Raw genomic sequence first — 25,185 nt, forward strand, 5'->3', positions numbered from 1 at the left:
ACCTAGATAAATACATTCAGACCATTTCAAACGGCAAGAGTACTCTCTTGCCAACTAAGAAGAAGGTTCAGGGGCCTGCGTTTAAACGACAGTATTCCCCTGGGCAGGGGCCCTCTAATGCCAAGCAGTATCGACGGCCTCCTGCAAAAGCAAACTTCGGCTTCAACAGCAAATCACAAGGACAGGCTGTTAGAGGCAAAAGGCAGTGGTTTCGCAAACCAGCAAAACCAGCCCCCAAGCCAACCTTATGAAGGGGCGCCCCCACCCACGAAGGTGGGGGGAAGGCTGCGACTCTTTTCAGAGATTTGGGAAGCCAGCATTCCCGACGAGTGGGTACGGTCTTCCGTGGCCACAGGCTACAAATTAGATTTCCTAAGGTTTCCTCCTCCTCATTTCCAGGAGTCGAGGATTCCAAACGATCCGCCTCGGATTCCGGCCAGTCCTGGAACAGGGGCTGGGTTTCTACTCCAACCTATTCATCATCCCCAATGGAGATGTCAGGCCAATTTTGGACCTAAAGATGGTAAATGCATATCTAAAGATCCGCTCATTTCGGATGGAATCCGTGCGGTCAGCAGCTGCCACACTCCAGAAGGACGACTTCATGGCGTCCATAGACATAAAGGATGCCTACCTTCATGTTCCAATTTATCAGCCACATCAAAGATATCTACGCTTCATGGTGGCTTCGCGTCACTTCCAATTCGTGGCGCTTCCCTTCGGGTTGGCTACGGCCCCCCGGGTGTTCACGAAGGTCCTAGCTCCGATCCTAGCCAAGCTAAGGATCCAAGGGGTCACGATCCTAGCATACCTGGACGACCTCCTAGTCATAGACCACTCGTCTCCCGGCTTGGAGCGAGCAGTGGCCCTCACGGTCCAATACCTCGAGAGGTTCGGCTGGGTCCTAAATCGAGAAAAGTCAGCTTTCCAGCCCACAAGGCAGTTGGAATATCTCGGCATGAGATTAGACACAGAACAACAAGGAGTGTTCCTACCTCTGAGGAAGGTAAAAGCCATCAAGGAATTAATCCTACTGGTTCTAAGCAAGAAAGAACCGACTATTCGCCTATGTATGAGGTTACTAGGCAAGATGGTGGCCACGTTCGAGGCGGTACCATACGCCCAGAGCCACACTCGCATCCTACAGGCAGCCATCCTGTCAGCATGGAGCAGAAGGCCACAGGCCTTGGATATCCCGTTGCCGCTCTTATCAAGAGTCCGACAAAGTCTGTGTTGGTGGTTAGACCCTCAGAATCTACTGAAGGGGAAGTCTTTCAGCCCAGTGGCTTGGAAGATAGTGACCACAGACGCCAGCCTGACGGGCTGGGGAGCAATTTTGGATGGTTGCACTCGCCAAGGTACTTGGGCAAAGCCAGAGAAGCAGTTGCCCATCAACATCTTGGAGCTCAGAGCTGCTCGACTAGCCCTCAGGGCTTGGACGTCAAAATTGCAGGGGTTCCCGGTGAGAATTCAATCAGACAATGCCACGGCCGTGGCATACATAAATCACCAAGGGGGAACCAGGAGTCAAGCCGCTCAGAGAGAGGTGAGCTTTATTCTCCTATGGGCAGAGGCGCATGTGCCCTGCATATCGGCAATATTCATTCCAGGAGTGGACAACTTTCAGGCGGACTTCTTAAGCCGCCAGACTCTATGGCCGGGGGAATGGTCTCTGCATCCACAAGTCTTTCAAGCACTCTGCCAAAGATGGGGAGTGCCGGACGTGGATATCATGGCATCGAGACTCAACAAGAAACTAGACAGGTTCATATCCCGCTCAAGGGATCCGATGGCCTGCGGAACCGATGCGTTGGTTTGCCCTTGGCATCAGTTCAAACTTCTTTATGCGTTTCCCCCGCTCCAGTTACTACCCCGCCTGCTGCGCAGGATCCGGGTGGAACACATACCAGTCATCCTGGTAGCTCCAGCATGGCCCAGAAGGGCATGGTACTCACTCATCCTAAAGATGGTAGTGGGAGACCCTTGGACTCTTCCTCTACGGCCAGACCTGCTATCGCAAGGTCCGATCCTCCACCCTGCCTTACGGCATCTAAATTTGACGGCCTGGAAGCTGAATCCCTGATTCTCAGGGGTAGAGGTCTGTCTCAGAAAGTAGTCTCTACCCTAATCAGAGCCAGGAAACCGGTCTCTAGGGTGATTTATTACAGGGTCTGGAAGGCCTATGTAGGCTGGTGTGAGTCCAAGCGATGGCTTTTCTCGCAAATTTACCATCGATAGAGTATTAAGTTTTCTCCAGCTAGGAGTGGATAAAGGATTGGCATTAAGCACAATCAAAGGACAGATTTCTGCTCTGTCAGTGTGGTTTCAGCGGCCGCTGGCCACCCACTCGCTGGTTAAGACCTTCCTTCAAGGGGTCTTACGTATTAGACCTCCAGTTAAATCCCCGCTTTGTCCGTGGGATTTAAATCTTGTTCTGTCAAGTTTACAGAAACAACCGTTTGAGCCGTTGGCTGATATTCCTTTGGTTCTACTGACAAGGAAGTTAGTATTTTTGGTTGCCATAGTTTCCGCAAGAAGAGTTTCGGAGCTGGCAGCCTTATCCTGTAAGGAACCATATCTTGTTTTTCATAAGGACAGGGTCGTTCTCCGCCCTCATCCTTCCTTCCTACCGAAGGTCATATCCAGTTTTCATTTGAACCAGGATTTGGTATTACCATCCTTCTTCCCTAAACCTACTTCCAGAAAGGAAGGGTTGCTGCATACCTTGGATATTGTCAGGGCCATGAAGGCCTATCTTAAAGCTACAAAGAAGATCCGGAAAACAGATGTGCTGTTCATTCTACCGGATGGGCCCAAGAAGGGGCAGGCAGCTGCAAAGTCCACCATTTCTAGGTGGATTAAGCAATTAATCACTCAGGCCTACGGCTTGAAAGGGTTGCCTCCTCCAGTATCATTAAAGGCTCATTCTACTAGAGCCATGGGCGCCTCCTGGGCAGCACACCACCAGATCTCTATGGCTCAAGTTTGCAAGGCGGCAACCCGGTCTTCTGTCCACACGTTTACAAAATTCTACAAGTTGGACGTAAGAAGGAATACTGATACTGCCTTCGGGCAGGCAGTGCTGCAGGCTGCAGTTTGAGACCCTCGGATTCCGGGGGCTCCTCTTTTTTGAGTTAAATTTAAAATTATTTTTCTCAACTAAGTTGGATTTATTATGATTTGAGTATATCTCTAAATTAAATCCTTTTGTCTTGGAGATGTTCTCCCTCCCCTCATTGTAAGCATTGCTTTGGGACATCCCATATAGTAATGAATGCCGCTCTGTGTCCCGTGATGTACGATAAAGAAAAAGAGATTTTTAATACAGCTTACCTGTAAAATCTTTTTCTTGGAGTACATCACGGGACACAGAGCTCCCACCCCTCTTTTTTGAGGACCATTTTGGGAGGCATACTGCTTGCTACAAAACTGAGGTACTCCTCCTATGGGAGGGGGTTATATAGGGAGGGGCATTTCCTGTTTGAGATTGCCAGTGTCTACACCTGAAGGTACTCCATATAACCCATATAGTAATGAATGCCGCTCTGTGTCCCGTGATGTACTCCAAGAAAAAGATTTTACAGGTAAGCTGTATTAAAAATCTCTTTTTTTTAGAATTGTCGCTCTATTTTTGTTTATAGCGCAAAAAATAAAAACCGCAGAGGTGAGCAAATACCACCAAAAGAAAACTCTATTTGTGGGAAAAAAAAGGACACCAATTTATTTGGGAACCACATCGCACGACCGCGCAATTGTCAGTTGAAGCGACGCAGTGCCGAATCGCAAAAAGTGGCCCGGTCAATGACCAGCAGAATGGTCCGGGGCTGAAGTTGTTAAAAACGCTCGTTAACCACGTTACTCGTAAACCAAGGTTCCACTGTATTATTACTTAATATAGTTTATGATTGAATCACGTTTGCACTTTATTTTAATTTATTCTTTTTACATTTACACATTTCATGCATATATGATGGCCCAGATTCTCAAAGGGCTTACAACGGCGCAAGGCCATGTACGCCGTCGTAAGTCCTAATCTGGGCCGTCGTATCTATGCGACCGATTCTTAGAATCAGTTACGCATAGATATCCATTAGATCCTACAGGCGTAAGGCTCTTACGCCGTGGATCTTAAATTAAATTTTTTTTTTTGTCCGTTAGGTGTTGCCTCCGTCGTTTTCCCCGTCGAGTATGCAAATTAGCTAGCTACGCGAACTCCCGAACGTACACGCGGCCGACGCAGTGAAGTTACGTTTACGTTAGGTTTTTCCGGCGTAAAGTTGCCCCTGCTATATGAGGGGCAACCAATGTTAAGTATGGCCGTCGTTCCCGCGTCGAAATTCATAAATTTACGTTGTTTGCGTAAGTCGTCCGTGAATGGGGCTGGACGCCATTTACGTTCACCTCGAAACCAATGACGTCCTTGCGACGTCATTTGGAGCAATGCACCCTGGGATATTTTTCGGACGGCGCATGTGCAGTACGTTCGGCGCGGGAACGCGCTTAATTTAAATGCTACACGCCCCCTACCCGCCTAATGTGAATTAGGCGGGCTTGCGCCGGGTGATTTACGATACGCCGCCGCAACTTTACACGTAAGTGCTTTGTGAATAAAGCACTTGCATGAAAAACTTGCGGCGGCGTAACGTAAATGACATATGTTACACCGCCGCAGAGATACGCCTGATCTACGAGAATCTGGGCCGATTTTTCCACCAATTAGCGCAATTCTTATTTTTACTCATTACTGTTGGCGTTTGTGTTGCACATAGAATTGCTGCTTTGATTATATTATTCGTTTAGGGTTTAGCGTTACCTACCTGCGCCGTTTTTTCTTTGTCTTTATCCATTCAGCCTACCCAACAGGAACATTTCAGGTGCAGCATACAGCAAGCCTTCTCTGAAGTCAGCCATGTTTAGGTACAACAGTCCGGACCTCCTTGGAGGGTAAAAGACCTATCACAGAGCCCCCAACAACATAGGTATTGCCTATTCCAACGTTTAGTTAGCTAGTGGCACATTCTTTCTAAGACTCTTCAAAATGGGGCCCAATCTAAGTACTCAGGAAGGGAGTTTTCAAACTTTGTCAACATTCTTAGCTTAATATTGGAGTGATTGATATGTTTTTAAAAATTTCTAATGCAGAATGGCCCCTAGCACAGGCTAATGAACCAACATTTTTAATGATTGATGTGACATTTAATATTGCTGCAGTTTGTAAGTCCTTGATGTTTTCAGCACAAGCCATTAATACGCAAAATAACCCAAGAGTTCTGAACGTCACCAAAGTCATAAATCAAAAGAAAAGCACCAAAATAAGTTTAGTTGTTTGCGTGAGGTCGCAGAAGGGCATACACAAGTTAATAGGTGCATTAAAAAGCAGTTAAAGCGGGAGTTCACCCATTTATTTAATGTTTGCCCCTTTCCCCTTAGATGGATGCTCGTTTGGTCTAGGGGAATCGGCTATTTGTTTTAAAATATGAGCAGTACTTACCCGTTTTCGAGATGCATCCTCTCCGTCGCTTCCGGGTATGGGTCTTCGGGAGCGGGCGTTCCTTCTTGATTGACAGTCTTCCGAGAGGCTTCTGACGGTCGCATTCATCGCGTCACTCGTAGCCGAAAGAAGCCGAACGTCGGTGCGGCTCTATACTGCGCCTGCGCACCGACGTTCGGCTTCTTTCGGAAAATCGTGACGCGATGGATGCGACCGTCGGAAGCCTCTCGGAAGACTGTCAATCAAGAAGGAACGCCCATTCCCGCAGCCCATACCCGGAAGCGACGGAGAAGATGCATCTCGTAAATGGTAAGTACGGCTCATATTTTAAAACAACTAGCCGATTCCCCTAGACAAAACGAGCATTAATCTAAGGGGAAAATGTGCTCTCTAAGGGTGAACCTCCGCTTTAAAGAATAAAGGACATAACAAGCATGAGAAAAATGCAAAAGTAGTTGGCACCTGTGTTTGTGCAAATGCCAGTGGTGTCATTAGGTTTGTGCCGTACTCCCTGGTTCTCAAGTCTCCTGAAGGAACCTGAAACACCCATTTTTCTGTTATATGTGATGTGTGTGAGAGTGGGTCTCCCAGAATCAGAGTGCAATTGATGGGTATCATCCCAGTAACGTGGTACATAGAAAATGAATATAGAGTAGGATTTTTAATACCCCTCCACTGGACACAAACACTCAAAAATCTATGTACATATACACAAAAATCCATATTCATTTTTATTTGGTTCACTTAAAAAACATTTATAAGATCATATATCAAAAAGTGTAAGAACATTCATACTAGCAACCATCCCCGATTGAAGGGATGGATATTATTTAGCAAGGTGGTCTCTTGAGAGCGGTGAGAGCGGTCAACGCATTGCACTGGAACACCCGCTTCCTCAGGACCTCATATATGGCCATCAATGTATTCTATATTAATTGATGATGATGTGAATTATATATGTAGATATTATGTGACTTACAGTACAGACCAAAAGTTTGGACACACCTTCTCATTCAAAGAGTTTTCTTTATTTTCATGACTATGAAAATTGTAGATTCACACTGAAGGCATCAAAACTATGAATTAACACATGTGGAATTATACATAACAAATAAGTGTGAAACAACTGAAAATATATTTCATATTCTAGGTTCTTCAAAGTAGCCACCTTTTGCAGCAGACACATCTCTAGAACTGTTAAGAGGAGACTGTGTGAATCAGGCCTTCATGGTAGAATATCTGCTAGGAAACCACTGCTAAAGAAAGGCAACAAGCAGAAGAGACTTGTTTGGGCTAAAGAACACAAGGAATGGACATTAGACCAGTGGAAATCTGTGCTTTGGTCTGACGTGTCTTTGTGCGACGCAGAAAAGGTGAACGGATGGACTCTACATGCCTGGTTCCCACCGTGAAGCATGGAGGAGGAGGTGTGATGGTGTGGGGGTGCTTTGCTGGTGACACTGTTGGGGATTTAATCAAAATTAAAGGCATACTGAACCAGCATGGCTACCACAGCATCTTGCAGCGGCATGCTATTCCATCCGGTTTGCGTTTAGTTGGACCATCATTTATTTTTCAACAGGACAATGACCTCCAGGCTGTGTAAGGCTATTTGACCAAGAAGGAGAGTGATGGAGTGCTGCGCCAGGTGACTTCCTCTTGAAGCTCATCAAGAGAATGCCAAGAGTGTGCCAAGCAGTAATCAAAGCAAAAGGTGGCTACTTTGAAGAACCTAGAATATGAAATATATTTTCAGTTGTTTCACACTTTTTTGTTATGTATAATTCCACATGTGTTAATTCATATTTTTGATGCCTTCAGTGTGAATCTACAATTTTCATAGTCATGAAAATAAAGAAAACTCTTTGAATGAGAAGGTGTGTCCAAACTTTTGGGTCTGTACTGTATATACAGTTTGAGATAGGAGGTCCTGAGGAAGCGGGTGTTCCTGTGAAACGCGTCAATCACTGTCATGGTTATGCAATAAAGTCTGGCAACTTACCTGTCTCATGTGTCCATTAGAGGCCTGACCCTCTTTCTGGCTGTCTTTTATCACCTTCCTCCCTGTATGGCCCCACCCAGGCCATCCCAGGAAGTCTATATTAACTGTTGCACTACAGGTCTGCAGTGCTGTTCAACCTTTGTTTGTAGCTTGTTCCTGTCTGCAGTGTGTTACGTTTACCTTCCTGTGTACCGACCTTGGCTCGTCTCTGACTTCTCCTGTTTGCCTGTTTCCCTGACCCTTGGCCTGTTCCTTGTTTACCCTTGTCTGCCTGTTGCCCAGACCTCGGCTTACCCATCACTATCGTTTGTCCTGGTTGCTGCTTCCCCCTCTCCCTGCGGAGCGTGACCTTGGAGGCCCCAGGGGTCGCGACCTGGATCCATCTGCGGCGAAGGCCATCCTCCCCACCAGAGGCTCTAGTGAACACAAAGCTGGGTCCTAGACTCCGCGCCCTGGGGAATCTTGGGCTCACGCTTCCTCTCTGATCGCAACAGTCGGCCATAGGGTTCACTACCATGTGGTGCATCCCTGACCCCAAAGGGGTGCAATTGTCACCTGGCCAGAGGTGACCTGACAACCACTCTCACCTAATCTCAAAAGACTACCTTACTTCTGTTACTGCCTTACTGTTAATACTAACAATTTCCATCCCTTTAATCAGGGATGATTGGTAGTATGAATGATCCTGCACTTTTTGAGCTTATCAATGTTTTTTAATTGAACCAAATACATTCTGTGAAGTATTTTTGTCCAGTGGAGGGGTATTTAAAATCCTACTCTATATAAATTTTCTATGTATTGTGAGAGATAGTCTACCACAGGGGTAGGCAACCTCAGCACACCAGCAGATGTGAAACTACAAGTCCCATGACCATGAGGCATTGCAAGACTCTTGACAACCACAGACATGACTGCCAGAGGGCCAGGTTGCCTATCCATTGTCTACTATGTGCTTCCTGGTCTCTAGTGTAGAACAGAAAGTTGGCCTTGATTTGGGCATGCTCATCTGGAATTTGGGGGGTACAAAATGCGCCCGTGGGTGGAGTTAATGTTCCTGGGATCTGGGACCATAATGTTGATAAGTATGATATATCTAAAAAGATATTAAAAAAAATATATATATATATTACCCTCAAAGAGGATTTTTTTTGTCAGAGACAACCCCAGACCCCTACAGTAGCTCAACATGCTTCCCGAAAATCTCAAAAAGGCAACAGAAATTCTAAAATCACCTAATTTCAGAAACTGCTGTTCTTGGAATAATTCACATGACCCAAAGCCTAGGAAATCTGTCACATGACCTCTGCTGCAAGAGAGTATCACATTGGCTCTACCTTCCCGACAGCAGAGATCATGTGACAGGGTCACATGCAACAGCTTCTGTTATCTTTTAAAGACTTTTAAATTTGGGTAAAATTTGAAGATAGGTCTGCTTTACGTACAGAGGAATTTCTGATTGGCCGTCGCAAGCTTTGATGATCAGAATTGTTCATTGCATTGCTTTGTTGAATGATCCCGTTACTGCATGCCTCTGGAAACACCTGTCTGCTAGAACCAGACCAAGACCACCAAGCGATACGATCGTCTTTCCACAAACTCTGGGCTCCCTCCCACTCTAAATCAGCCTGAAGCCAAAGCCTAATGCTCCATCCCGGCTCTGCCAATACACAAATCCTATCCACTCCTCTAATTTTAAAACATTTACTGTATTCCCAAAATTATTTATTTAACACCTTGTAAATATGTCCACAGCCGGTGCCATGGCAGGCGTGTTTCTAAAACAGCCCCCAGCTACAGGCGGAAATACGAGGAGAAGGGTTTTCGGCAGTTCGGTAAACTTAGCTGTCTGGCCATTTAATATGTTGCAGTAATTGGAAACACCTCCGCTACTTGCGTTCTGCCTTAAAGGGAGACAGTCAGAGGTGCTTAAAGGGAAACACGGGTTGCCACCATAGCTGTTTTGGTTTGGAACTTGCCACTAATGCAGCACAAAGGGGTTAAATAACTGTCACTGGTCACTAATGCATCAGTGGTGTATTCGATACTACCCACCCCTCTCTTGTACATACTACCCACCCCTCTCTTGTACATACTACCCACCCCTCTCTTGTACATACTACCCACCCCTCTCTTGTACATACTACCCACCCCTCTCGTGTACATACTATCCACCCCTCTCGTGTACATACTATCCACCAATACCCACCCCTCTCATGTACATACTACCCACCTATACCCACCCCTCTCATGTACATACTACCCACCCCTCTCGTGTACATACTACCCACCCCTCTCGTGTACATACTACCCACCCCTCTCATGTACATCATACTACCCACCCCTCTCGTGTACATACTACCCACCCCTCTCATGTACATACTACCCACCTATACGCACCCCTCTCATGTACATACTACCCACCTATACCCACCTCTCTCGTGTACATACTACCCACCTATACCCACCCCTCTTGTGTACATACTACCCACCAATATCCACCCCTCTCGTGTACATACTACCCACCTATACCCACCCCTCTCGTGTACATACTACCCACCTATACCCACCCCTCTCATGTACATACTACCCACCTGTACCCACCCCTCTTATGTACATACTACCCACCTATACCCACCCCTCTCATGTACATACTACCCACCTATACGGTATAGGTGGGTAGTATGTACATGAGAGGGGTGGGTATAGGTGGGTAGTATTTACATGGGAGGGGTGGGTATTGGCGAGTAAAAATGCTGTCCCCCCCAGATTTGTAAGGGTTCCTACACCCATGTTTGGAAGGTGAAGGATTGGGACTGTCACTTTAATTTTTCATCCATCATTTAGCATATCAATGACCAAGAACATATGTGTGCATATCAGGTGTCCCAACACTTATTATGCACAGTGGGGTTGTTGTTCCTTTAAAACCAGACATACAGTGAAACTTCTGATTGCGAGTAACGCGGTTAACGAGCGTTTCCCAATATGAGAATTTTTCTTTTAAATCCTGACTCGGTTTGTGAGTGTTGCCTCGCAAAACGAGCAGGATTCAAGCCACAGCGGTGTGCAACACCACATTTGGCCAGAGGTGCGGAGGTGCCGAGGCCTAGCAGAGCTGAGCGGAGCCATTCGTAAATACTTGGAAATTCTTGGAAACACTCAGAAATACTCCATTCCCAAGCCTTTCTGAGTTCAGCCGAGCTGTCCCCGAGCCCCTCCACCTCTGGCCACTTGCGGTATTGCATGCCATAGACGTCAAATTATCTCCGTTTCCATTGACTTCTATTGGGAAACTCACTTTGATATGCGAGTGCTTTGTATTACGAGCATTCTCCTGGAACGGATTATGCTCGTAATCCAAGGTTCCACTGTATATGAATTACATTAAAGCAAGCCTTGCACTAAAATAGCAAGGTTGGCTTATTTATTTCATGTACCCCCCCCCCCCCTAATTAACATGATAAAACAAAATCAATTTTCATTACATACCATGGGCCAAATTCACAAAGGACTTACGACGGCGTATCTCCACGTACGCCGTCGTAAGCCTGAATGTGACCCGTCGTATCTATGCACCTGATTCTTAGAATCAGTAACGCATAAATTTGGCCAAGATACGAGCGGCGTAAGTCTCCTACGCCGTCGTATCTTGGGTGCATATTTACGCTGGCCGCAAGGGGCGCTTCCGTAGATTTACGCGTTGAATATGTAAATTAGGTAGATACGTCGATTCACGAACGTACTTGCGCCTGCTACTCCGTTTACGTTAGGCTTAAGTCTGGCGTAAAGTTACCCCTGCTATATGAGGCGCAGCCAATGCAAAGTATGGACGTCGGAACAAGCGTATTTTTTTCCGTCGTTTACGTAAGTCGTACGTGAATGGGGATGTGCGTAGGTTACGTTCACGTCACAGGCATTGAGCCGGCGTATCTTAGGGAGTAAATTCGACGTGATAAGGAGCATAAGGCGCTTCATTTGCATGGGGTCACGGCTCATATTAATAAAACACACCCACCTCTTCCACATTTGAATTACGCTGGGTTACGCTGGCCGATTTACGCTACGCCGCCGCAACTTACGGAGCAAGTGCTTTGTGAATACTGCACTTGCCTGTCTAAGTTGCGGAGGCGTAGCGTAAATAGGATACGCTATGCCCGCACAAAGATACGCTCTCCTACGTGAATCTGGCCCCATATTTTAGACCCATCAGTAGTCCTTTGTGCTTCTCTATGTAATGAAGGCAAATCATGGCTTGTGGGAAGGACGAGCAGGGTACTGTGCATAGGTTCTGAAAACATCATAGCACCATGCCTCAGTACTAAAGAGTCTTCATAAATGATGCAAGCAGTTGACTGGCTCTCAGAAGGAGTTATGCAATTCTACTGTCTTGATGGGCAGGTGTCAGTCTGGAGGATTGGATGGTCCTCAGCCAACTCTTTGCCAGGAACTTGATCACCTGCTAGTGGCATTGTGGTTCTCAGTACAAAAGGTTTTAGTTCCGGTGTCTACCAGCGGGTGTCTCCTAGCAGCCAGCAGATCCCAGTGATCAGTCTCCACTGATGCTGGCAGCTGGTAGGGTATTTGGTTCTTCAGTGTTTTGCCTTGATAGCCAGAAACTGCTTGCTTTTTTTTCTCCTGCTCCTACTCTTGTCCTGCATCCTTACAGTGCTGCCTTGTACCTGCTCCTCTTGTTCCTGATCCCAGTCCTGTTGCAAGCAGTTGACTGGCTCTCAAAAGGGGTTATGCAACTGTACTGTCTTGATGGACGGGTGTCAGTCTGGAGGATTGGATGGTCCTCAGCCAACTCTATGCCAGGACCTAGATCCACTGCTGTTGGCATTATGGTCCCCAGGACAGAAGGTTTTAGTTCCGGTGTCTACCAGCGGGTGTCTCCCAGCAGCCAGCAGATCCCAGTGATCAGTCTCCACTGATGCTGGCAGCTGGTAGGATAGTTAATTCTTCAGTGTTTTGTCCTGATAGCCAGAAACTGCTTGCTCTTTCTCCTGCTCCTACTCTTGTCCTGCATCCTTACCTTGCTGCCTTGTACCTGCTCCTCTTGTTCCTGATCCCAGTCCTGGATCCCCCTTTCCTTGTATCTCCAGTTTTACCCTGTGATCTGTGCTCTTTAGATCTGATCATCCCTGCTGTTGCATGCATGCAGTTGGTATCCCCGACATTATATTTTCTTGAAGACCACCCAAGGTAATGTCCACATCTGATGCTGAGCCTCTATGTTTGAAAGAACTAAAATCCAATGAATGAAAGGGGTGGGCCAGGGACAGTCAGCTGGAGGAGGAAAGTGCTAGATGACGCTGAATGTCCTCCAGCTAGGCTCTATCTGACTTGCTGCAGCTTTTAAAGGGGTTGTAAAGGTAAATATTTTTTCACCTTAATGCATTCTATGCATTAAAGCGGGAGTTCACCCATTTATAAAAAAAAAATTTTTCTCCCCTTAGCTTCCTGCTCGTTCGGTCTAGGGGAATCGGCTATTTGTATTAAAATATGAGCAGTACTTACCCGTTTTCGAGCTGCATCTTCTTCCGTCGCTTCCGGGTATGGGTCTTCGGGAGCGGGCGTTCCTTCTTGATTGACAGCCTTCCGAGAGGCTTCCGACGGTCGCATCCATCGCGTCACTCGTAGCCGAAAGAAGCCGAACGTCGGTGCGGCTCTATACTGCGCCTGCGCACCGACGTTCGGCTTCTTTCGGAAAATCGTGACGCGATGGATGCGACCGTCGGAAGCCTCTCGGAAGACTGTCAATCAAGAAGGAACGCCCATTCCCGAAGCCCATACCCGGAAGCGACGGAGAGGATGCATCTCGTAAACGGGTAAGTACTGCACATATTTTAAAATAAATAGCCGATTCCCCTAGTAAAAACGAGCAGGAATCTAAGGGGGAAAAGTGCCCTCTAAGGGTGAACCCCCGCTTTAAGGTGAAAAAACATCTGAGTATCAGCGCCCCCCCCGATTACTTACCTGCCCCCTTGAAAGTCCCACGCCGTGAACGAGCAGGCTTATCGGCCGTCTTTCCGGCTCATTCATTAGTTGATTGAAAGCAGCGCAGCCATTGGCTTGCGCTGCTGTCAATTACATCCAACGACGCGGCACGCCGGAAGGCGAGGCCGAGTGATACAGTGAACGGCTATGGCCACCGGCTGTATCACGGGAGCGCGCCCGTAAGCACTCACCCCCAATGCGAGCTCTCTCACATTAAGGTGTTGAGTCCTTGCAGGGGGAAGCCGAGACAGCCGCTGAAGGACCCCAGAAGACCAGGTTCAGGGCCACTCTGTGCATAATGAGCTGCACAGTGGAGGTAAGTATAACATGTTTGTTATTTTAAAATTAAAATTCCTTTAGTGATCCTTTAATGCACGTTGTGAGAAGCTCACAGTGTGTGGTGAAATGAAAGTAAGCCATTACAGTATAGGAGAGGAGCCAACAGTGCAAGACTGAAGGTGAGGCTGGAATTCAGCTTTCAGTCCATTATGTTTTCTTCGATCTTCTCTCCATCATTTAAACAAAAAAAAAATTGGGTTCTCCATCTCCGTATATCCATTTTTTCCCAATCAGATATTTTTCATATCACGCATGGTACCCTGTTTTGTACTTAACAAATTCTTTTCTCTTTCAGGTCTTCCAGGTGAAAGAGGTCTCCCGGGGCTTCCTGGACAAAAAGGTGACCAGGGTTACATAGGACACCCAGGGCCCATGGGACTTCGAGGACTTAAAGGTAACCCTGATGTATTTTATTTTCTCTTTACTCAACATTTCATTGTTTTGAAGGAGAGGAAATTGTGTATTTATTAAATACGGATTTGTGCTACAAATATAAAAGTCATCTTCTAACTACAGCTGGCAACCCCGGGATATTACTGTTGCAGCATCAATAGGTCCATAGAAAGAGAACAGTTACTTCTACAGCACCATGGACATTGACATCAGGCTGATCCCCCATCCCCAGTCCTCCCATCATGATTCCTGAACCTCCACCCTGCACTTATTTATTTATTTTTAAAGTGGAACTAAACCCTCTTATCATTTTCAGCCAAAGAAGCTGTGCCCCTACTGCATTCTCGTTTTTGTCTAGTGACGAGGAGAGCCGGGATATACTCACCTAGGTCTCCAGTCCTCCCAGCGCAAGACTGGTTCCTGCCATAGCTGCCCCCCCCGCACATTAGCAGTCTTGTGCATGGACTGTTCCTGAAGTCATCACTTCCGTAGACTGGCTCTGGACATGAGGATGGCTTGAACAGTTCACCGCTGGATGTGGGGGAGTGCTGTTTTCCAGGGCTGTCTTTATGCACAGGCACCCCTGGGCACTGCCCAGGGGCACCCTGACCATGGAGGCCCCATGATAATCTTGCATTACATCATACTTGCAAACTCTTGAGAGTAGGTGCGTAAATTTGGGGCAGGCAGGTAGGGGTCCAAGTGTCTGACTCTGCCCAGGGGCCCATGATGCTATTAAGATGGCTCTGCTGTTTTCTGGAGGATAGAAGGATATGGTAAGTATACCCTTTCTTTGCGCCCCTGGACAAAACGTGCAGTTAACACATGCAGTGCAGGCACAGTCCCACTGCATGGCAAAAGGAAAAATTCCCAGAGTTCTACTTTAATGTATATTTGTATATCTCTTGCCAGCCTGAGGCTGTCACATATCCTACCAGAAAGGTAGAAGGATCCTACAATTTAATGATAATATAAACTCAGCGCTTCCTACGAGGATGCCTAGGACAATAAGGATGAAAGCGGAGATCTCTTTAACTACAAGCTGAGCTAGAGTAAGCTCTCTCTTTCCGTTACGCGGAGTTCTGTGACTGCGGCAGGTTCACCGAGATTAATGGGATCCGCATTGTGGCTGTAAGCAGTTCCTGTGTTATTGCAGCTTATATTAATGCTTTTATATTATAAGTAAGCACTTTCCAGCTGGCCTGCCAAGTCCTCCACAATTAAAGAGGTGCCAAGCCAAAGGGACTGACTTACATACACCGAGGCAGCCTCAGAGCTTGTAAACCTGCAAGGAAAGTTTTGGTAGAATAATGCATAGTAGAGCAAAGGAAAACTACAATATAGAGGCAATGCATGATTATTTTGTATTGCGGGGCTTTCCGGCTATGACCTAATTGTGACAAAGTGTGGCGATAGATAGCCAGATGTCTTCCCAAGAACCAGAGGCAGGTAGATACAGTATATGATATGAAAAAAACATTTGTGGACTTCTTACCATTACACCTAAAGTATATGATCTTGGAGCACATCGTATTCCAAATGAGGGTTGTAACAAAACGTCCCACACTCCGCTTGAGTGCTTTCGTCATATACCACTTCTTCCCAGTCTGAATATAGATATCAGATATTCCAACCGCTATCAACAACAAACAAGACGATACTTGCTTGATTGCTGAACATGAACTGTTTATTAGAACCAGAATACAAGTCTTATATACAGTTAAAGAGGAGGAGGTTCCCCTTCCTGCTCACATTACTCTAACAATACACCTGTAACCAGAAACATAAATTAACATGAGCTAAATAACGAATCCCTTAAAGCAGCCGATGTGACTCCGTGCCCTGGGCATTGTTATGATTAATTAGGTCTTCACTACAGGTCAGACTTGTTGTCACCCAGCTTCACACAGTAGATTATACATTATCATAAGTATAAACACAGGACACCTTTTTACAATAGTAGGCGATCCAGTAGGAGTCGGCCTGTCTCCTACATTGTACAGAGGCCAATGTGATCAGCTCTCTCAACTAACATGTTGAGTTTAGAATCAAACAAACCAAGAATAGTCTTTACATATATCATGAGAGATATTGTGGATAAAATAAATATTACTGTCCCATTTTAAGTAATGCAAGACATATTTTCTCAGTCACCTTGTGCCAGGATGGCACAGGGTGACTTAGACATAAGAGGTGCATGGGGAGCTGAAACAATGGTTTCCCAACCTTTCCAAGGGATTCTGGGTTCCACAGGCCCTCCCGTCACAAGGGTGGTCCATCCTTTGCAGCTTTAATGTCCTCCACTCTTTTGGGCAGGCTTCTGGAATGTGTCTGTGGGAATTTGTGCTCATGTGTGAGGTTTAGGTACCGATGTTGGATGAAAAGACCTGGCTCACAAGTGGCATTCCAATTCAGTGCAATAGTGTTTAGTAGGGTTGAGGACCAAAGGCTTCCCCTATGGTTGAATTCCAAAGGTTTTCACTAGGGTTAAGTTCAGGGCTCCATGCAGGGCAGTCAAGTTGCTCCACACTGAACTGGTCATCAACCCATGTCTTTATAGAATTGGCGTTGCGGAGCACAATCATGCTGGAAAAAGACTATGTTGTAGCACTGGAAACACCTGACTTCCATCATTTGGAGGGATGCCCATTTACTTTTGGTCATGGAATGTATCTACTGTTCACCAGTTGAATGACATCAGTGGCAGAACCGGGAGATGATGGTGGAACAGGTGCTTTGGTCCTTTCCCTCCTGAAGAACCCTAGTGTCCAAGCTGTTACTTGAGGGTTGCATTAGCACTTGTTGTAAGGTTTTTGAGCACCAACATTTAGTAACAGGAGTGGTAGGTTTCATTTGTAAATGGGGTGTAATGGCAGTGATCTCTTGCAGCCTTGTGTAACATTTTCCCAGTCTCTGTTTGTCCCTTACTGCATGTCTCCAGTCTTTAACCACACCTGTATCATGTCTATAGTCTGACTATCTCTGGTTTCACGGCAATAGTCTCTGACCATCTCCTGTATCAGGTCTGCAGTCTCTGACTATCTCCTATATTACATCTAAAGCCTCTGACCTTCTCCAATATCATGTCTAGAGTCTCTTGATAATCTATTGTAGGATGTCTAGAGTCTCTTACCATCTACCGAATCATGTCTGGAGTATCTGACTGGCCCCTATATCCAGTGGTGTCACTAGGGGGTGGCTAGTGGGGCTATAGCCCCGAATCTGGGGCCCATAGCCCTGAGTGTCTTACCACAGGGGTCTCTGCCTAACCAGCAGGCCGTGGCCTCTCTGCAGCCAGGTGGCGAGTGCAGTGAGCAGGCAGGCTTAATGAGAGAGTCGGGCAGGTGGATGAGAGAAGCAAATTGGTGGACGAGCAGAGATGGCATCGTCTCTCTCCACCTGCCCTGCATCACCGCTCGTCTGCCCTCACAGCTGGGCCTCTTCAATGTCAGAGGTGTGGCCGTGATTATTGAAGTGCCAACACCAGCCATTGCCCACGAAAAATTGTGTACCACCCACGACCTGGGCCTGCAAAAAGGTTGGTGACCGCTGCTATGGGCTGTAGCCCCAGATCTTTTGCAGACCTAGCAACGCCCATGCCTATATCACACCTAGATCCTCTGACCATCTGCTGTATCATGTCTTCAGTCTCTGACCATCTCCTGTACCACGTCCGCAGTCTCTGCCCATCTCCTGTACCACATCTAGAGCCTCTTCCCATCTCCTGTATCATGTCTAAAGTACCTGACTTACTCCTGTATCACATCTAGAGCCTCTGACCATCTCCTCTATCATATCTTCAGTAACAGAAAAACAAATACTTCTGCGCACAAGTGAGTACCGGATAGACTAGAGCTTGTAGTGGATAATATCACAGGCCTTGCTGCCCGCATAGATAGGGGTATCCTAACAGTCAAACAAAAAAAGAAAAAGAGGACGCAACAGCCTTGTGCATTATCCTTAGGTTGTTTTATTAAAGTAAAGTATAAAGAACTACTTACAAACAGATAGTAAAGAATTGTGATACGAGTGATCTCAGGAAGACAACAATCTGTCTTGAGACAAAAGACTCCAGGTGGTAACGGAGGAGATTCAAGGGCCACTGCCGGCTGACGTGTTTCGAAGGAGTACCTTCTTCTTCGGAGCCAAGCAGTCATATCGCAAGTTTTTACTATCTGTTTGTAAGTAGTTCTTTATACTTTACTTTAATATCATATCTTCAGTCTCTGACCATCCCCTGTACCATGTCTGCAGTCTCTGACCATCTACTCTATGATGACTGCAGTCTCTGCCCATCTCGTGTACCACGTCTAGAACCTCTGACCATCTCCTGTAGTATGTCAACATTCTCTGACAGTCTTCTGTTGCATTACTTACACTGAATATTATGTGCAGCCCCTTGGTGATGTCAGGGGCCAAAACAATTTGGTAAATCTCCCCTTACATTAAGAATGTACCCCAGAACTACCAGACACACTCGTTCTCACTCCCCCAGGCATTCAAGAATGGTCTGGCAAGCTAAAGCACCACTTGGTACTGTGAGGCCTTCAAATTCCACCCCTGCCACCAGAATTCACGATCTTTTCTGCTGAGTGCATGTGCATTCACCTCCATAGTCATGAGGGCATCATGAAGTCAATTCCACGATTGATATCATTAGCTTACAGCCTCCCTCCGGCTACTACCCTTCTTAAGAAACCAAATAAAAAATGTGTTTTAATGTTAAAAAAACAGATGTCTAATTTGCATATGTTTACAAATATAGGAAAGTGCCATAGGCCAGCATTAGCCTGTCCGTAGTAACTCCCACTCCACAGGAACACCCACGTGGAAGTTTATAAATAAAAAGACTGAGAACAAGTGTACCCTGAGGTTATCATCATTCCTCCTTAAAGACTCCAGACCAGTGTTCATTTTGGCAACAGATTTCGATTTAGTCTAATGCCGCGTACACACGATCGGACGTTCCGACAACAAAACCGTGGATTTTTTTCCGATGGGATGTTGGCTTAAACTTGTCTTGCATACATACGGTCACACAAATGTTGGCAGAGATTCCGAAAGTCAAGAATGCGGTGACGTACGAGCCAAGAAAAATGAAGTTCAATAGCCAGTGCGGCATTTCTGCTTGATTCCGAGCATTCGTGGAATTTTGTGCGTCGGAATTGTGTAATTTAGTTGTATTTAGTCAACTAAATCCCCAGGACATTTTATTCGACCAAAATCATTTTAGTCGACTAAAACTAATTTTAGTCATCTAAATTCGAATGGGTGTAGTTAAAATGTAATGTGTTATTTAAGCATTTCTCTACAATTTCCAAACTCATTATATACCGTATTTATCTGCGTATACCGCGCACTTTTTTGCCCTGGGCAAATCAGGGCAAAATCGTGGGTGCGCGGTATACGCCGATACCCGCTTTCCCGCGCCGAGTTTTGAATACTGCGCCGACATATACCGAGCGCAGTACACTCGGGTATAGTCGTGCAGTCTCGGCTCCTTCCGCGCTCACGTCCTGGACGTACAGGACGTCAGCGCGGGTAGCCGAGCATTGCCGACAATACACGAGTGTACTGCGCTCTGTATATGTCGGCGCAGTATTCAAACTCGGCGCGGGAAACGAGCGGGGAGGACGCGAGGACGCCGCAGAAGGACGCTGGACCCGCCAAAGAGGACACCGGAACCCGCCGAAGAGGACACCGGACCCGCCGCAGAAAGACACCCGAAGCCGCAGAAGGACGCCGGACCCGCCGAAGAGGACACCCGAAGCCGCAGACGAACGCCGGACCCGACAAGGCCGCCGATGGACGCCGCGCAAGACACCAAAACTGTAAGTACAAAAAAAACTTTTTTTCCACAGGATTCGGGTCAACTTTGGGGGTGCGCGGTATACGCGGGAGCGCGTTATACCGTGATAAATACGGTACTACTAGAATGAAAAATCTAATGTGTTATTATTTATGTTATTGAGGTATGAACATTCACTACAGACCAGTGTTATTTTGACATTAAATTTCAATAGTTTTAGTCTTAAGCCCCGTACACACGGTCGGACTTTGCCCAACCAACTTCAAAATCCGGCACTTTTCGTATTTGTCCGACCGTGTGTACGTTCCATCGGACCAACTTTTTTGGCTTTCATCGGACAAAAAGTTGGGTCTGCGAACGGACCAACTTTCTGGCAACAAAAGTCTGATGGTGCCTTGTCTGACCGTGTGTACAGCAAACCATCGGACTTTTGGACAAAGTACAAATGCGCATGCTCAGAACCAATGTTAAACTCAACCAACAATAGCAGAAGTTAACCAAAGGGTGGCGGTAAAGAGCAAGTAAAACCACGTGATGTTGGGAAAGTGTTAGAAAAGTTTGCAGAAAAGTCAGAGCGTGTGTATGCTATGGGTGTGATCGGACAAATCAATTAAGAAAAAAATCCAAGGGAAATTTTGTTGGATGTCCGACCGTGTGTACGAACCTTAAGTCTTTTTTAGGGGTGCAACGGATCAAAAAACTCATGGTTCGGATTGTTCCTCGTATCAGAGTCACGGATAGGATAATTTTTCAGATCAGCAAAAAAAATTGCAGCCTCACTGTGCTCCCAATTGTAGCCTCACTGTGCTCCCAATTGTAGCCTCACTGTGCCCCCAATTGTAGCCTCACTGTGCCCACAATTGTAGCCTCACTGCGCCCCAAATTGTAGCCTCATTGTGCCCCCATTACAGCCTCATTGTGCCCCAAATTGCAGCCTCACTGTGCCCCAAATTGCAGCCTCGCCAGGGTGGAGGAAGTGAGAAGGCAGCCAGCAGGGCCGGATTTCCTTTCCCTACCACCCCAAGGCCAGGTTCTGCAATTTTAGTTTTAGTCCCATTTTATCCTTTTGACTAAAATGGCATTTTAGTTTTAGTCGTATTTTAGTCATCTCAATTGTTTTAGGCATATTTTAGTCAACTAAAATGGCATTAAAGTGGAGGTTCACCCTCAAAAAAAATTCTGACATCACATGGAGTCGAGCCATCCTACCGACAGAATGCCGGTGTTTTTTTTTTTTTTTCTCAGCACATACCTCGTTATCACGATTTTCACCCCCCGGCAATCCCGCGGGACTGGGCGTTCCCAAGCACTGCCTGTGATTGACAGGCTTCCGAATGGCGCATACTGCGTGTCACAGGTTGCCGAAAAAAACCGAACATCGGTGCGGCTCTATACGGCGCCTGCGCACCAACGTTCGGGTTCTGTCGGCAACCTGTGACGCGCAGTATGTGCCGTTCGGAAGCCTGTCAATCACAGGCAGTGCTTGGGAACGCCCAGTCCCGCGGGATTGCCGGGGGGGGGGGGGGGGCTGAAAATCGTGATAACGAGGTATGTGCTGAGAAAAAAAAAAAACACCGGCATTCTCTCGGTAGGATGGCTCGACTCCATGTGATGTCAGAATTTTTTTTGAGGGTGAATCTCCACTTTAAGTTAGTTGATTAAAATATCCAACATTATTGGCTTTTTAAGATTGGCCACCTTCTTTACAAATGACCAAATTTGTTTTGCACTTCAGTGCTCCTAATTATTTCCTTAAGAACATTGTATGATGTGTGTTTTCTTAAAATAACTGTGTTTATAGAAAAGAGCAAGAAGGACCTGAACACAGTGTGCCAAACCAAGATTCTTGGGTATCCAGGAATGTTAGGTCACTGTGGCTGGAAGCGTGCTTGAGTTTCTCAGCCAAAAGAAGTCCTATGTTATTATTACTGTGACGTAAGTGTGGTCTTCATGCCTGTTGAGCTTTATTTGCACACTGAACGTCCATTCATGGTGACATTACCGTGTCGTTCCTTGGTTTGGTCTGGGTCCAGCAGAGGAAAGGTATGATTCTTCATGCAGGACTTGCGGCTACAGTTTGTGTCATGGCGCCAAACTTCTGGAGTTTCAAGAAGTTTTGTGTACTTTTTGTGTGGGCACAGATAACACATTTCATACTAAAGTAATTAAGACTTAAGATCTGTTGAACACAATATTGAACTGAAGGGCTTCAAAACTTTTGTAGAGGATTTGGCCATGACGGACCATCTTAACATTCAGTGCAGTTGAGTTAGTAAACTGGCCAAGATTATTTTTCCACTTGGTTCTAGTTGTTCCAAGTCCAAGTCAAAGGTAGGCCACCTAGCTGTGATGAAACTACATATCCCATCACATCTCTACTTCTAGTAGTAGCGATATATTGTTAATCTAGGAATTGGTTACTGCATCAGTTGCCGTGGTATTATCATCTAGCCAACAGGTCCATACCTTTTCAAATTTTTGTGGACAACCCCTACCTGAGTAGGTGGCTTTATATAGGGGCAAACCGGCATTCACTAGGCATGTCCCTAGCCGAGACCAGAGGGGAGAAGGGAACGTCCCAAATCTCTCTCCAGTCATCCTCGTCCAGCCCTGGAATGTCCCCCACCCATTTCCTGCGGAGGGAGGACAACTCTGGGCCGGCAGCAACCAGCAGGGACCCATAGAGCTGAGACGTGGGCTTCTCCAAGTTTTTCACCCGAAGGGTGGACTTGAGCTCCGAGTATGCTAATTCGACTGGTTGGCCTAAGAACTGACCTGATCAGCTATGATTAAAGGGTCACTAAAGAATTTTTTGCTGAAATTACTGTTTACAGGGTATAGAGACATAGGGCGCAAGAGCCGTATTCTCAAAGCACTTGCTCCGTAATTTGCGGCGGCGTAGTGTAAATGGCCCGGCGTAAGGCCGCGTAATTCAAAGGGGGCGGAAAACATCAATGAAGCCGACGTGAGCGTAATTTCCGCAAATCCCTATTCGCGAACGACTTAGGAAAACAACGTAAAAAATTAAAATTTTGTCGCGGGAACGAAGGCCATACTTAACATTGGCTGCGCCTCATAGAAGCAGGGGTAACTATACGCCGGGAAAACCCTTACGTAAACGGCGTAAAGTGACTGCGTCGGGCCCGCGTACGTTTGTGAATTGGCGTATCTCGCTGATTTACATATTCTCTGCGAAAAGCAGCGAGAACGCCCTCAGCGGCCATTTCAAAATTGCAGTTAAGATCCGACGATGTAACACAGTTACACCTGTCGGATCTTAGGCATATCTATGCGTAACTGATTCTATGAATCAATCGCATAGATACGACCGACGCAACTCTGAGATACGACGTCGTATCTCTATGTGATTCTGGCCCATAATAGTTAACTGATTTCTTTTAAAATGATTAAAAATAGATAAAAAACAATCATATAATGTACCTACAGTTTAGTTTAGTTTTTGCTGTTGTTTCCTGGTTCTCTGATGTACAGAGACAAAGAGCCGATAGAGGGCAGTGAAGGTTTTGCAAAACGAAACTGGATTGGTGCTGAGGGGTTATAGACACACCTCCTTGATTAGTCACCACAGTGAGAAATCTCCCAGTACTGTGGTGATCAGGAAACAGACAACCAGGAAGTGTCCATAACAGAGAGAAATTACAGCAACATCAAAGCAAAAACGAACAATGAGGACATGAAACCAGGACTGCAGTAAGGTAAAGGAAGCTATTTAGCTTACATTTTTTTTCCTTTAGTGACCCTTTAAGCACTAATTTATAGTGCGAAACGCGTCACCTGTTTTACTCCCGTGTAGTGTGCTGTGACTTGTAGTGCATTTTTCCTTTTTTAAATAAAGACAACCATCAAGGTTTTTTGGAGTGCGGCTGTCCATATTTTATTTTTCCATTGTTGTCTTGTGCATTGCCAGCACCCTTGATCTCCTGAGACCAGGCCTGTTGCTACAGGACAGGCAAAACAAACAATTGCTTGGGGCCCCGAGCTGGCCTGGGGCCCCCAACTTCCCCTTCCCAGGCTGTAGTGTGGCCGAGCTCCTCTTCCTTCCTCCTGGAGTCCTGTCAGTCCGGCAGGGTACCGCGCGTGGTACAGGAGATTCAGTTTCCTGTTCCCGGCCGGACTGACAGGAAGTGCACACTGAGTGCTCACTTCCTTTCAGTCCGGCCGGGAACACAGAAAACTGAATCTCCTGTACCGCGCGGTACCCGGCCCGGGCACTGTCTGTTAGGGGACTGGGGACTCATAATGATAGAACACCGGACTGACAGGAGGAAGAGGAGCTCGGCCACACTACAGCGGCAGCCTACAGGGAAGAAGGGGAGGTGAGAATAGAAAAACATAGGGAGGAGGGGAGGAGTAAGAACATGGGTGTAAAAAATTAGTGTATCGCTAACGTAGGCTTTGGGTGCGGGGGGTGTTTGGGGGCCCCCATTTTGCTTGGGGCCCCCAAATTCCTTCAAACGGCCCTGCCTAAGACCATACTGATCATCCTAACACAATCCACCTGGAGCGGTAACTTTCTTTCTCCCACTCTGTCTATGTACATGAGTTTGTGCCTTGCAGCCCTTAAGTGGACTCTGGTTCTAAAGCCTTGGTACCTTATAGCCTGACTACCTGTCCTGTGTCGTCCGTCGTTGATACTGCTTTGCCCCTGTTTGGAAACTATTTCATTATGATCCTTTCTCTACTAGCGCTAGCAGAACTAGCCATCTTTAAATTACTCATAGTCTCATCGAGCATGCGTGGGTTTCCATGGAGGCAGGTAAGTATATAGACGCTCGGGTTTCTCGGCAGGAAAACACTGCCGAGAATCACGACGAGAAAATAGAGAGCAGGTTTTCTATTTTTCTTGTCAAGATTCCAGGCAGTTTTCTCAACGAGAAACCATATACACGCACGGTTTTCTCGCAAAAAAGCTCTGCAGTTTTCTTGCTGGTTCTGGCCGAGAAAACCGTGCGTGTGTACGAGGCTTAATTCCCTTTTGCCCCATTCGCTGGAAGAATGGCTACTTTAAAATTACTGAAAGGTCCACTTTAACCGTTTCTCGCCCAGGAGAGCAGAATTGCTCTCCTGGGCGAAATCCTGTATATATACGGATTTGCCCTGGAGAACCACCAGGGGCACACAAGCACCACCGGA

General features: G+C 46.5%; 1 protein-coding gene across 1 annotated transcript in view; it reads left to right on the forward strand.

Moving 5' to 3' along the window:
* Window positions 1-25,185, forward strand: part of SCARA5 (scavenger receptor class A member 5) — a 424,057-nt gene that overhangs the window by 254,189 nt on the left and 144,683 nt on the right. Inside the window, exon 6 of the mRNA XM_040348148.1 lies at window positions 14,125-14,223. Coding sequence (XP_040204082.1) covers window positions 14,125-14,223 — 99 coding nt within the window. The remainder of the gene's footprint in view (window positions 1-14,124; window positions 14,224-25,185) is intronic.

The sequence above is a fragment of the Rana temporaria genome, chromosome 4 (genome assembly GCF_905171775.1).
Source record: "Rana temporaria chromosome 4, aRanTem1.1, whole genome shotgun sequence".
Taxonomy (NCBI): Eukaryota; Metazoa; Chordata; class Amphibia; order Anura; family Ranidae; genus Rana; species Rana temporaria.